At 45.3% G+C, this 14,784-nt stretch overlaps 1 protein-coding gene across 4 annotated transcripts in view; it reads right to left on the bottom strand.

Annotated features, from left to right (window-relative positions):
- The window catches only part of CDON (cell adhesion associated, oncogene regulated), a 92,330-nt gene that overhangs the window by 8,216 nt on the left and 69,330 nt on the right, over window positions 1-14,784 (bottom strand). For all 4 annotated transcript variants that reach the window (XM_037038294.1, XM_037038297.1, XM_037038295.1 and 1 more), the window contains 3 exons: window positions 14,020-14,241; window positions 11,736-12,016; window positions 8,749-8,828 (listed from right to left, as the gene is read on the bottom strand). In XM_037038294.1, the coding sequence (XP_036894189.1) occupies window positions 8,749-8,828; window positions 11,736-12,016; window positions 14,020-14,241 (583 nt within the window). The remainder of the gene's footprint in view (window positions 1-8,748; window positions 8,829-11,735; window positions 12,017-14,019; window positions 14,242-14,784) is intronic.

Below are 14,784 nucleotides of genomic sequence, written 5' to 3'. Positions count from 1 at the left end.
TTGAAAATGCCTTCTAACAGACATGTCTATTAAAGTGAGAATGAACAACTTAACCTTTTAGATTTTTGCATTACAATACACGATAGTAAGTATCTCTGTTCTGATTCAATACGAGCTCTGGTGTCTACTTTTCCCTCCACCTGCTGCCTTCCGCATTATCTGACGTGACCTTCAATCTCCCAGAGGACAGGCAGTGACTGTCCTCAGTGTCACAGAACCAAGGCAGGCACTTAATAAAATCCCCATGGTGATGTTGTAAAACAAATGAAGGGAGCTTCTGGCTTCATGTCCCGTTTCTCTGTAAGAATCTGGAGTGATACAAAGGTGTACAAAACCTAAAAGCAAAGAGTATCAGGTCAGAAAGAGGCGTTTTCATTTAAAAGAAGTGAATTTAATCTGTAGGAAAAAAAACATACTTGCTGCAATTTGAAAAATCAGGGCAGTTCCCCCAAAAGAAAATATTATAAATTAATAATTTGTTCATATAAGTCTCGCGTGAATGAATTGGCATAATGTTGACATGAAACAACGAAGACTCACCAGATACTAAGATGCTTTAAATTCTTCTTTTTCTTTCCTTTAGGTTTCTTTTTCCCTGCTTACTTCCTCCATTGAAAGCACAGATGAGCGTTTTAAATGAAGTCTCAGGGTGCTCTCACAGGTTGAGTGCAAGGCGCCTTTGTGCTAGGAACAGGGAGGGAGCGCGACCTGGTTGGGGAGGACTGAGGAGTGGTCGGGGCAGAGGGTCAGCGACACTGACGCTGACCAAGTGCTGATGGGGTCACCTGGCTTCAGGGCTGGGAGTAACTGAGTAGAGTGACTACAAACGAATGTGCTTCAAAAGAAATTAAAGGTATTGAGCAAGAGAAAAGCACAATTTCCTACTACCTGTCCATTAGCTTCTATTTTTCTGATTAGTGAAACATAAAATCACAGCAGATTTAAAAAAAATTTTTTTTTATTTTTTCTTGGAGGGGGAGGGAGGGACAAAGAGAGAAACATTGATCAGTTGCCTCTTGTATGCATCTCATCTGGAGATCGAACCCACAACCCAAGCACGTATGTGCCCTGACTGGGAATCAAACTGGTGACCTTTCACTCCACAGGAAGATGATGCTCAACCCTCAGAGCCAAACCGGTTGGGGCTCACAGCACTTACTGACGCTCCGACTCTGACTCTCACCTAACAGAGTGGTGCTGGTAGTGAGATCGTAATCTGAGTTAGATTGCTGAAGTAGTTAGAAACCGAATTTCAACATACTAAACCAAACTAATTAAAAAATGTCTACTACTCCAAATCCTAACTCATAATCAACAGTAATTAACCACTTAGATAACCAAATATAAATAATTAGGCCACACGACTCTTAGTTCAGTTCAGAGGTCTACTTGTGTCGGCAGAAAAATGACTGTGACTTGAGGGTCACACGCTAAGAAACAAGCAGAGAGAAAGAGTCTATACAGGAGGAATATAATACCTGTCCAGCATATAGTTAGGTATATAGCACGTAAAATAATTTTACTGATGATGCTTTACCTGAAATTTCTGAAGCAATCAGATAATCACAAAAACACCTGTACCTATGTGAACTTCAGAGACACACATCTGCAAGTAGAGACAACAAGAGGATGGCGTCTTTGTCAGCAAATATGTAAAATTCATTAAGATGCTCTTGTGATGCACATTACACAGTTTATTCACCACAGAGTCGATCGTTTCACCAGCTCAGGCTTTTCAAAGAATGTCCCAAGTGCAGCTATTGTTGACTTCGGCTGGAGTGAAAGCGTTCACTGTGCTGTCTCTGGCTCAATGGAACTACTTTTCTTTCTTTTTTAAAAAAGATTTTTATGTATTTATCTTTAGAGGGGAAGGAAAGGAGAGAAGGAGAGAAATATCAATGTATGGTTGCCTCTGGTGTGTCCCCTGCTGGGAACTGGCCTGCAACCCAGGCATGTGCCCTGACTGGGAATCGAACTGTGATACTCTGGTTCACAGTCCCACACTCAATCCACTGAGCTACACCAGCCAGGGTGGAACTACTTTTCTTAATCCTAAGTTTAAAAAACATCAAGTGAATAGAACTCTGTGCATCTTGCCACAGACAAATATCGTAGTGTTCTGCAAGAATTCAGGGTGTCTGGGGCCTACTGGTCTACCAAGGTCTTATGCTATGCAGGAGGGACTTGCCTGACCAACCTGTGAGACAGGAAAATGACGACGACAGTGCCGTGGAGTTTTCAAAAGATTCTTTAGCCAACACCCTGAATCGCACAGACTAGGAAACAGATTGGCACAGCAGCACAGGATTAAGTTTGGAAGAACATGCTGCTTTAGTATTTGACTAAACATGTTTTGGATTTTCCGGTGAAACTAGGCAGCACCTCTGAAATATTTTCTGGAGAAGTGTTCCATTTATGATCACACAGTTGAACATGCATTATGCAGGAGTATATATGGAATTCCTCTGATGAGACGATCATAGGAATTCTGCATTATCTCCTCTTTCGATTATCCCTGGAGGACAAGGACTAACTGTCCACAGATTGCTTGGGCGTCAGATACTCAGATTCACGAGTATGTTGAGACTTCGGAAGCCGTCACATCTTGGTAGTCGTCTATTTTTCTTCAGCAGCTCTCAGTAAGAGGTTCCTCTTACTGCTACATCTGAGTTTGGCCGACTTGTCCTTTCTCTGGGAGAGTTCATCAGTTACTATGCGCTAAGGGCACATACTCCTCCAGGGCCAGGCTGCCCGCCACTGTCCTTGTCCGCTCTTTGTCGGGGGCTGCAATGACCCCAGCCTCAGAGTGGGAACTTCCTATGGGCAGCTGGTTGACTGGTGACAGTAAGCGACTAAGCACGTTACTGAACATGGCACGCTCACACAGCACACTTGGGCACGACCTTACAGATAAAAGACTAAAAGCACCATCCGAACCCTGGCCCCCTGATGACAGGCCCTCGCTCTCCCTGTCAGGAAGAGGAGAAACAGAACAGCCCCAAAGGAAGGTACTGATCAGTCTACAAAACTAGACACAGTGCTTGAATTTTGTTCCTGGGGAATTACAGAGACCACCATACGTGGAAGAGAAACCAAATCTTAGGTTTTGTGTGTTTTGTTCCTTTGTTCCAAAGTAGTTAGCAATCAGGGATAGGAGAGGGACCGAATCTTAACAAATCAGCTCGCCAGAGCAAAGAACTCAGGTGTGTGCCAGACACGGAACTGTTTTCACCCTCAGCAAACCAACCGGAAGGTCAAAGCCCAGGCCTGAGAGAACGGCTACTATCATAAAATGTTTCACACTCATCTCTGCATGCCACTGTTACCTGAGTGGAGCTGACATCGGTGGAAGGTTCCTGCTGGTGACAGTGCATCCCCAACCCGACGATACCGTTTTTACATGGTGATGATGATCATCTGTAATAGCCGGTTTCCTAAAGCACTGTTCCCAAAAGCCACACCTCCCCTTGACTACCGACCAGCTGTGCGCAGCTGGTACCTTTTCCCAGACGAATTACACACATTTTTCCAAGACGATTTTTACTTGGCTGCTCCCTCCCCAGTTGCAACCTCTCTTGGACCCTTGAAGTTAATTTCTCGTTCCTTCTGATGGGACCTCTCAGTTCATCCATCTGCAAACTCCATCAGCGTCCTCTCTACTCTTTGCAAATTACCGGTGAGTGTCCAGATTCAACGTCAATCCCTTCCGGCTGAACTTGCCAAGCAACTGACAAGACCCCCTTGATCACATATCCAGAACTGCACTCCGCCTTCTGAATTAAGCAGAGGAGAAAAGGGTAGAAAGCAGTCGATTTATTTGATTACATCCATTTAACTCTTGAAATGCCCACACTGCACAAGGTTTTCTCAACTAAGTCTTTCATGTCGGGGACTGGACACATGAAAAGATGATTAGGTATGCTTCTCTCTAGCTGTTCACAGTGAGCTATCATATATTACTGTTAAAACCCGAAAGGGGTTCAAATTTACTGAACAGAGTGGGGCGGTCGACGACAATGGGCCAGGAGGCCCCAGCATCAGATGAAACTCTACTGATTGCCCCAGGGTACTTTCCCTCTTCCTGTTCTGAAATTTTCACGTCAATACCCCAGTGGAGACAATAAAGGCAACGCTTTCTCTCCAGATACTTCATTATTAAAACAGAGGGACGATAAGGGGGTGGAAGGCTGGCAACGTCTTATTTCTTGAAAGTCCACTCTAAGAAGTCCTCTTTAGGTATTTAAGCCTAAACCGAAGAAGGCAGAGAAGAGTGTGGAGGGCCAGACACAGGGCACGTAAGGTCCACGTGGAAAAGGCCGCAGCAAGACTCCACCAGTCCTCAGGCATCTGCAGACTAGGGGCTGCTCTGGACAAAGGCGAGTGTGATGAGCGTGACGGGATCTAAGAGGATGATCCCAAAGGCACGCTGAGGGGTAAGTCTCCCCTAGCTCAGTGACCGCATCATCATTACCCGGGCACCATCTTGACACTCTCTCAGCCTGCCTCACCAATCAGTTAGTCCTGTGTGTTTGTAATGCACCTCCTAAATCTCTCAAACCCATCGACCTCCCTCCACATCTACTACAGCTGTCCTAGCGGCCCCCTTCTCGCCCGGACGGCAGCAGCCGCCACCCCACTGGTCCCCTGAATCCTCGCTCGCTCCATCCAATGTATCCTCCTAACTCTATCCATGGGGTTTTATCACAATGTTGTCCTGCTCCAAACCTCTCACTGGCTCGCCATGGTTCTGTGTTATCTGATTCCCCTTCTACCTCTGGCCCCTTTGCTTACTACCTTCCTGCTACATCATCCTTCCCGAGGTTCTGTGAGGATCCTGGCACCCAGGTCCCGAGATTCTGCACAGGTGGTCCCTTAGCTTTGCCCGGAGAGCTTCTGAACTATAACCTCTTTGACCTGGATTTTAAATTCTTCAGGGCTCCAGAGCAAAATGCTACCTGCTTAGGAGCAGTTCTTTCCTTTCTAAGGCAGTCTTTACTTTTCTTCTAAAGCACCCAGTTTTAATGAGATATTCATTTTGTGATTTTAAAAAAGACCCGCTTCTCACACACAAGCTCGGTGAAGCGGGGGCCGCACCTGCGCCACCCACCCTGTATCTGCACCACCCGGCCGTGTGCTGGGCCCACTGAGAACCTCAGTAAGCATTTGCCGAGCAGATAAATGAATTGAATTCTTTTTCCTTCTCACTCCCTTTATTTTATCACACATCTTTCCTCATCTCTCTGAAGATATATCAAGGCAGTAAACAGAGAAATAATAAAAAAACAGACTGTGCTGTGAAAATGTCTAATCACTGTAAATACTTAAGAAATAAAGCAAGCAAACACCTTAAATAATTAAATATAGAAAAATATTCAGCCAAGCCTACTGGGTCCCTTCTGTCTGGCTTGGCGACTCCACCCACTTCTAAGCTCTATCGCTTTGATACAAATGCCTCTTAAACAGGTATTGGACGTCCAGCCTCCCCCCTGAACCCGTGGCCAGCGTTTCCACCTGCCTCCTTGGCCTGGCTATCCCAATGACACTTGAAACTCTAGGTGCCCCAAACCAAATTCATCATCTCTCCTCAATATAGCATCGTATCAAGTTTCTTATTTCTATGACAACCACCATGGCAATTACCAGGTCGTCCATGTTTGACGCTCTCTGAGCCTTCTTTTCTAGGTCCCTATCAGTCAGTGGCCGAACTCGAAAGATTTCAGCTCTAGAACCACTTCTCTCCTGCCTTCTCCCTCCACCCCTTGCACGGAGACTGAGGTCTTCATTCCGGAAATGCCAGTCTCCTCCACTGGCCCCACCCGTGTGCCCTCCCGCCATTCATGGAGCCTCAGCGCATCTCTGAGTGGGTCACTCCCCTCCTGAAAAGCCTTGGAAAGAATTAGGATGCCACTAGCCCAGTGCTTCTCAACATTTAACTCATATCCCCCGCCCGTTTTGATTCAAGTAAAAATCTCATATCCCTCTGTACTTTATATTACAGAAACAACAAGGTTTATTCCCATTCCTTAAATATAAAGCCGTGTAAGACTCAATGAGCTTCTTCAAACTCTACTCACTAGACTTCAAGCTCACTAATAGATTACCGGCTTTCTGGAGTAGCTGGGAGGCACTCAATAAACGTGTATTAAATAAGCTGCCACACCCTGACATTCAGGGTTGCTCAGCCGGTTTTCTGGTTTTGTATCCTTCACCAGCCAAATTATTTCAGTGGTTTCCAAAGCCTGGTCCCAGGACCAGCAGCAGCGGGGATCACTGGGAACTCATTAGAAATGCAAATTCTCAGGCCCCGCCCTAGACCAACTGAATCAGAAACTCCAGGTGTAGAGCCTTGTAATTGTGTTTTTTACAAGTGCTCCAAGTGACCTGAGAGCACGCTCAAGTTTGAGAACCACGGACTTAGACTAGTTGCTGTAGTGTAAACATTATCCTTCCTACCCACACGACTCGCAATTCCTTCTTCCAGGGAAACACCTCAGACCCCATCCCAGTGCCCGGCAAGTGCTCAGTGTCTTTTTATGACCCAACAGCCAAATGCTCTTCTTGTGCACACACCATTTTGTTATCATTAGAAAATGCAAATTTATTCTTAGCAATAACGTTGATATTCCAAAATAGTAAACTGATTAACATTGAGCATATTTTGGGAGTAAATCATGTATCATCTACCTCTCCCCATTTGAAACTCAGTACAAGTTTTTCTATTTTGGGGGCTCTTAAGCGGAGATCATTTGTTTCAAATGCAAAGTTGAAAGAGTTAGAAGCTTTGAATTTAATGGTTTCAATTTTCCAGAGCTGAAGGGAAGTATTTATTAATATTTATCTGGCCAGTTACTTAGTGTCCATATCACATGTGGCTCCTGGGAGCCAAATGGGACCCTGGCTCACCTTCGAAGCAACTCGGGCAAGCAGGGTCATGCCCCAGCAGGTGCGCCCTCACAGGGGAGGAGGATTTAAGCCAGGAAGAAACAGAATTGCTTTTTTCAGGCTGAAGAGAATTCATCTTGTTCCCCCCCAAAACAAATGTAAAACCCCAAAACATGAAATGCAGTAAGTCATTGATTTCAAAATGGAAATACAATTGAGCAATGTCTAGAGGAAAAAACTACGTAAAACCCCCAAATACAACACACACACACTCACACACACTCATACACAAACAGCCATGAATGCAAGATAACAGAAGTTATTCCTAAGTTCTTTCAAGGATGTGGGATGTACTGTTGGTACTAGCATGACAGCTCATCACAGATGCGTGTTGGGCAGCAAACCGCCCAAATCCACAGCCAGAGCACGTGTCAGGCAGCTGTGCATTACCGAGGCCAAGCTTCCATTTTTCAGAGAAGAAACAGTCCCGATGGACTGCATACCTTGCCCAAGACCACAGACTGAAGCAGCAGCAAAGCCTACACCTGCTCATTCTTAGACGGGAGGTCCCCTCATAACATCACTCTGTGGCCTGCCCAGAGCCGAGACTGCTGGCCGGTCACGGGAGCCACGGAGGAAAACGGTGTGTGTGCCGGCGACACCATTTGTTCTCATCGATCCATCTCATTAGCTACCAGGTATACGAAATACCGTTACTGGCTCTCTGGCACATCACTAACAAACTGTGAGAAAGCCTACGGCAAGCTCAGGGCAAAAACACAGCTTCGAAGTCACGGTCATCTTCCCACTGAGCTAGGGGCAGAGAGAACTTAAAAATGTAACGAGCAGAACTTAGTACACAAAATAGAAGGGTGGTTCCTATAACACACAGGCCCTAAGAGGGGTTAAGTGAAAGATAAAGAAAAATCTCCAGGAAGCTTTATTGCTTTCGCTTTGCAACTCTTAAAACACATGTTGAAGCAATAAACGTTTAACTCTATGGTCAGCAGGATCCTCCTTTCAGTTCTGGTTTTGGTAACTCCCAGACACAACACTTAACCTTACAATTTGTTTTTAAAATATGAGTCAAGTGCCATTTTAATGAAGTATCCAAAACCCCAGTGAGATAATTTTTAAACTGTAGAGTTTTAGAGATTGGAAAACCTTCTGAAACCACGTAAACCAATGCTATCATTATATAAAAGAAAGAACTAAGATTTCTGACAGATACAACTTTAACACAACAAAAAAATTAATATTCCTTGAATTTCACAGGCAGCACAAAAGCTTTCTGAATACTGTTACAATTTAAACACATGACCTATTTCTGTCTTGCTTGAAATACTGTTATACATTCTACTTTTAATATTTTTTGAACAGCAAATTAAAACAAAGCAAGATTTCATTGCTTAATTATCTTAAGGGTTCAAGAATTTTAAAAAATTGAATAATTGGGCAAGAAAGTTTCAGTAATATAACTATGAAAAAACATTACTGTGCACACAGGGGCGCCCCCTAATATTCCAGCACGCCCTCCTCCATAACACAGAGTAGAAAGCATGCCATAACATAGAGGAGACAGTAACAGGCGAGAAAAGATAAGTCCGTACAGAGAATGACCCTAATTTAAGGATTTCAAAAACATCGACCCTTTGATAGCTTAGAAACAAAGTCTCTAATATTGTCAATATCGCCAAAGAAACCAAAGCACAGAAAGATAAAAATTGTAAAGCAGGGGCCTCCTTTATTCGGATCTCTATTTCTTTCTCCGGTAAAATTTGAGGAACTCCCTTTACTGAAGGGGAGAAAAATAAAAGGGGTCACACACCTGTTCACAACAACCTGTGTGAAGACAGGCGAACATACCTGTTGTTGTTCCAACAGTTCCGACAGGCGGCGCACTCGGTGGGGTCCGTCTGCGGGACTGCGGTGTACCTGCCGCCGCCCTGGTCAGAGGGAAGCACAGGAGAAAAGAGGAGAAGAGAGAGGGCTGAAGGTGCCGTGGACCACTAACCTGACTCTCCACAACACAGAAGCCATCCCGCAATAAAAGGGTACACGGTGTGTTGTAACCCGCCCCCTGAGCAATGCTACACTTCTCATGATTCGCCTATGTTCACAACGGGGTTCGCACACTGTTACAGCTGTACTCCAAAGAGGCAACCGCCATGTTGCCCGTGTATTTTTGTAGTGTCAGGAGGCAAAGAAACGGAGAAGGTTAGTCATTTCCCTTCAGGGTTCCAAGCCTGATGGGCCCGGCATGCGCTGTATATCATAACTGCCTATTCGTCTTTGCTTTCCTAGCAGTCACGGAAGAATTTTATGCGATGCCAGTTGGAGAAACAGGGTGGAAATGTCTGGATGATGTCATAAGTTAAACCCATCTTCATCTTCCTGTAATTACTTCGAATGGGTCTGTTCGCTTGACTATACTAAGTTTTAAAACACGTTATATTTTTCCAGATGGAGTAGGTTCTCAGCCAGCAATGACTGGGAGGGAGTATTAATATTTTGGTGTTGCTTTTGGCGGAAACTGCCCAGCAATTAAGAAAAATGCCCAGATTAACACATACCTCACTGTAAAATGTTCACATGACATTGCAACGGCAAGAGTTCTTACAAACTGAAGGTAACACTGGACCCAGCCGTAAGGTCAGGGCTGAAATTCTGCTCTCAGGTGAAGAACAGTAGAAGTGAACTTGATAAGGCTGGGCGGGGTGGCGGGGGTGGGGGCTGTCACACTGCACCCAAATTCAGGGCAGGCCCTCAAGGTTAGGAAAAGTTCAGGCAATTGTTTTTTCCAAAATACTTTCCATTGCCATTCATCTCAGACCAACAGCCAGAATCTAAGCAAACCAAAAACACTGCAAATTTCTCTCAACATTCTTAATCCAACTAGCAGCAGGAATTTTTAAGAAAACACTGAGAGAAAGAATATTCTTAAGGCTATATTTGGCCCATGGCGGGTAAACTCGAGAGCTTCAGAAAATCACATTAACAGCTACAGGGTAATAAGCTTATTTGAATCATTAACCATATTAAAGTTAATTAATGATTTTTATGATGACCATCATTTTTTAAATTTCCAGATTTCCTCCCACCCAGAAGAGTAGAGTAAGAAAACTAATGAGTTAATTTAGAGGTGATAGCCTCTAAAATTTTACACCTCATGGGTGACTATTACTTAAATAGCAATTCATTGTTCGCAGAACCAAAGCACCATGTTCAAACACTGGAGCAAACGTCAGGCTTATTTTTTCCTTCTCATGGAAACATAATGTGCTATTCAGACTCGAATGCCCTCCCCTCCAGTTTCTTGGACAATGTTAGCAGTTTGGACTAGGAACGGTGACAAAAAAGTTCAGGGGGCCTGAACATAAGCCTCGTCTTTCCACACAAAAATGATGAAATCATCATTCTCTTTTGGTAATGAGATGCAGTAAAGCAAACTAAATATTTTTTATGTAACATACTAAAGCTAGGCCATACTAAAGCCATTAGATTTCTAGCTTTAAGATGCAAATGCATATATTATCATTTTGTTCTCCAAATATCTAATAAATCTTCATTAAAGTCAAAGATAAAAAGAAAACTAAACTTCTTCAAATTTTAGCACATTGTGGGTTATGGCAAATTTATCTGTAATCAGAACAATGACAAAAAATAACATTGGATCAACTAAAATGATCTATTTGGTTAAAAAAGAATGCGGATGTGTCTCCAAACCATGTCATAAGTCAAACTCCCTGGTGCAGAGAACCTCTTAAAGCAAAATAAATTTAAAATAATGCTTCTCATTCTGTTACACTGTGCCAGTGAGTGATTCTTGAATTAGAACGGCTTTAAAGGCTTCTCACCTCTTGCGGCAAAGATATTTTTTTAAAGATTTTATTTATTTATCTTTAGAATGGAAGGAGAGAAGTATCAATGTATGATTGCCTCTTGTGAGTCCCCTGCTGGGAACTGGCCTGCAACCCAGGCATGTGCCCTGACTGGGAATCGAACCGTGATCGTGTGGTTCGCAGACCTGCGCTCAATCCACTGAGCTACGCCAGCCAGGGCCGAAGATACTAATACTGTAAAACACAAAAGCCTTCCAGGCAAGCACGACAGCACACGCTGGGAAAACGAACTGAAGCAACTCACAGTGTGTTAGGAGTTGGTCTGGCGGCCTGCAGACGCTGTCTGCGTGGTGTACGCAGTGATATCAAGAACCGGCATGAGTTTCCAAAACTCACGAGTTGTAAAAAACCTGGCAGTTTCATCTACATTTACAGATGTTTTGGAAGAGCGGGTAGTCCGGACAAACTGGGCCCCACATGCCCACATCAGGAGCTGAACCACGGAGGCTGCTCTCGCACCGCGCACCTGCTCTCTGGGGGGGGGGGGGGGGGGGGGGGGGGGGNCGGGGGGGGGGGGGGAGCTGGTGCCTCCACGGCTCCTGCCTCCTTCCCGCCTGCTTCTCTCAGGGTCACGATCTGCCTGACTCCTCTAGCAACAGGAGTGTTCAGACCTTGTTCTAAATAAATCGAATTTTAAGTATCTGGTCCAGGCTTCACCCAATGGTATTTCCATTTCACTTTAAGAATAAGTTCCAGTGTGTTTGCTACATGTTCTACTTGCAGTGCTTAATAATTTAAAAATATATACCAAATTGAAGAATGTATCTGTTATCAGCTAACGGAAATCTTACAAAGATTACTGTGGGTCAAGGGGTTGCCAGGGACACAGACCTACCCCATTCCAGTGAACCAGAGAGGTTCCCGTACCGATAAAGCCCAGCCTGCCCACCTGCTCTCGTGCCTTGGCACCGTGAGGCACAGGGATGGTTTCATTTAAAAGGGGTCTCTTACATTCACCAGATGACGAGGGTGTTCAAAGTCCGCATGTGTCCTGGTTAGAGAGCTCGAGTGCCCAGGGTAAAGCCCTCCATTGAGGCTCCCATTCCCAATCCCAGTGACTCCGTTCGGGACCTTATGGTAGAGATGGGAGCAGCCGTTGCTGAGCCCACCATTGCTCAGGAAGCTGCCGTGCACACTGCCGTTCATCCGCTTCGAGCCAGGCAGAGCCGCGCACTCCACCACCTGCCCAGTGATATCCGGGCCTTGGCAGAGGTACCCTGGGGGGTCGTATTCTGTTCAGAGAGAACAACAACAACAAAAAGATACTAAAAAGGACAGTCTTCTTGCTTAGGAACTTTTATTAATAGAACCACTAAGAAAATACAAACACACTAAAATCAAACATTCTAAAAGTGTTCAAAGGTGAAAGCCTGCTCGTGAGCGATGCTTTAATAAAGTTACGGCTGTTGTTTCCTTTACCGTGTGGAGGTATCTAGGAACTATGAGTTAATTATGACCCTGTTAATGAGAAGAGAAATTAACCAGAGAGCAATTACTCAAAAGAGAATTAATAAATTGTGCAAGCTGAAACTATTGAAGCACTGGCAACACAAAGTGTTTCAACTGCCACACACTTCAAAGTAATGAAAGAAATGGTATAAAACACTGAAACACTAACTATAGGCAGGATATTTCAAATGGCAGTAAGTAACGCTTACAAGGAAAAGGATGGAGCTGCACATACGTCGACTGACTATTCACGGCTCCTTGGTTACCAGAGCCCCTTTGGAAGTTGGGAGGGACTAAAGCCAAAGGGCTAATTCTTCCGTTTTCTCATATTAAAACCCCTTAAACAACTGCCTCAAAATTCTGATTTCCAGAGGTATATTTAGAAAAAGTAAAATGTCCCTTAGAAAGGGCAGTGTCTAAGTTGTACAGGATTAGTCATCGGAGTTCTGACAAATTCTTCCACTGTAGCAGAGTGTACCCAGACTGGACTCAGGCGCCCCGCCCCCCCCTCCCCGAGGCTGCACCTCCGGGCGGGCCATCAGTCCGCCTGCTCATCTCCTCCCTGGTCTACACACTGAGAGGGCAGGGGCCACGTTGACCTCGTTTACCTTCATGTTGCCACTGCTGACCCTGTGCCAGGCACACACAAGATGGGCAATGCAGACCTTCTGAATGAATGGCTGAATGAACATTGCTAGTTTAAATTTCCACCTTTCAACATATTATTAGGTCAACAAATGACGACTTTAACCAGATTGATCATGCTCAGGCAACCAAATCATTACTTCCCTTTTGATAATTCAGCACACATTCACCCAATTAAAGCCAATGACATTAAAAACATTTAGAAAAAGCCCCAATAAAATGACCCCCAGCCCGTGCAGCCTCGCACCCAGAGGCTCTCCCCACCACCACATTGCCTCTCCCCCTACTGCCTCCTGGATGGCACCACGTCAACAAGATCACTCGATTTATAAACTACAAAGAGGCCGTGTGTGAGAACTGGCTGACAGATGCTGAAGCGCCCGGTATTGCTGGTGTCTTCCTTTGCTTTGCTTTCGTTCTCTTATTCTGGGCCAAAGGGAACCCCCAAAACTTCCTTCCATCGAAGACAAAAGCCTCTGGTTGATCCGTGGACCCTACTGTGTAACAGCTGGGGGAACAGGACGGTAGGAAGGTGGGAGGAAGAGAGCTGGGCAAAGAAAGGGCGAAAATGCCGACATGGTTTTAGCACAGAGCTGGCTCCAACCCCAGCTCTCTGGTCACTACGTGCATTTAGGGGGAGGGATGGCCACAGGGATAGCTTGTGTCCATTTCAGTACCACAATGGAACCGTGCTACCTAATTTGTGTCATTTGGGGACAGTGACTTCACTTAGAAAGCCTTCTCTGCCTTCCTTTCCAGCCTGCCTGGCCTGTTCCCCGCTGACAAGCTGTGTACAGTGTGAAGGTGTCCCTGCGGCGACAGCGGAGCCCGCCATGCAGGGATCATCCCCTTTGGGGGTCTGACGGAGCCAGAGTTTCCCAGCACGAAGCCAGCTATTCACTCAGAGGCCGGCTTCGCTTTGGCTTTGTTGTTTATTCCCACTGGGCCATTGACTCCAATGTTCCACTTTGGTTGACAGCAGAAACGGTTTTAAAGTCACCTCCTCTGAATGAAGAGCAGCTCATGTGTTTAATGCCATGACACTACTACACAGAGTGACTGGAAATCAATATTTACTCCGACAAGATCTGCCTAGGCATCATTTTGAAAGAAGAGAAGGAAATGTTTAGGAACGCCTTACTCTGGATGGTACTCTGCTGGCGGTTCTTCCACAGGCACATGGCAATGAAGACCATGAGAATGAGCACCATCACCCCCAGCACGCAGCCCACTATCAGGTACAGCATGTCACTGCTTCTGGTGGGGCTGGTCGCAGGCCCCACATGGCCCCCACCTCCAGAAGAACTGGGCGGGGTGCTCAGGTCTTTGACAGGATACTCGGAAGCTCCGGGGACACGTTTCACTAGTTGAAATATAAAGGAAAATATGATGTCAGAGTGCACACAGACTCCGTGAAATGGTTTACTCTCTGAAGGAGGTCTGGTTGGGGATGTAAGCCAGTCTGTTTATGCTTGTTACTGAGACGATCTGACCACCAATGAGTCACAAGGAGGGCTCAGAAGTTTCAAAATCTGACGTGCCAAAGTTGTAGCCGACAAATTCTGGAGAAAGCGCAACATCAGAAAAACACGTGCACTTGGCTAGCCCTCACTGCTGACGGTCTGCTCAACTGTACTTGTGGGACACGGCCAGGGAACTGAAACAAAAGCGTTTTGACTTTCGAGTGGGACAAACGCTGCTTTCTATCTGACACACTTGGAGCTGAAGAAGATTCAGAATGACAAGTTTTATGCCTTCACCGTGTGACTAATATTAGTAGATGTGACTTTGGACTATTAGAACCATTATATACAATCCCCCAAAACCTCACACAAAAATACTAAGCATTCCAACACCAACAAGTTTCGGAGTTCGCGGAAATGCGGTGCTTTGCCCCATTTCACTG

The sequence above is a fragment of the Sturnira hondurensis genome, unplaced genomic scaffold, assembly GCF_014824575.4.
Source record: "Sturnira hondurensis isolate 20B ecotype Veracruz unplaced genomic scaffold, ASM1482457v3 Scaffold0024152, whole genome shotgun sequence".
Lineage (NCBI taxonomy): Eukaryota > Metazoa > Chordata > Mammalia > Chiroptera > Phyllostomidae > Sturnira > Sturnira hondurensis.
The sequence above is the reverse complement of the archived record's forward strand: the minus strand, read 5'-3'. Positions and strand labels throughout refer to the sequence as shown.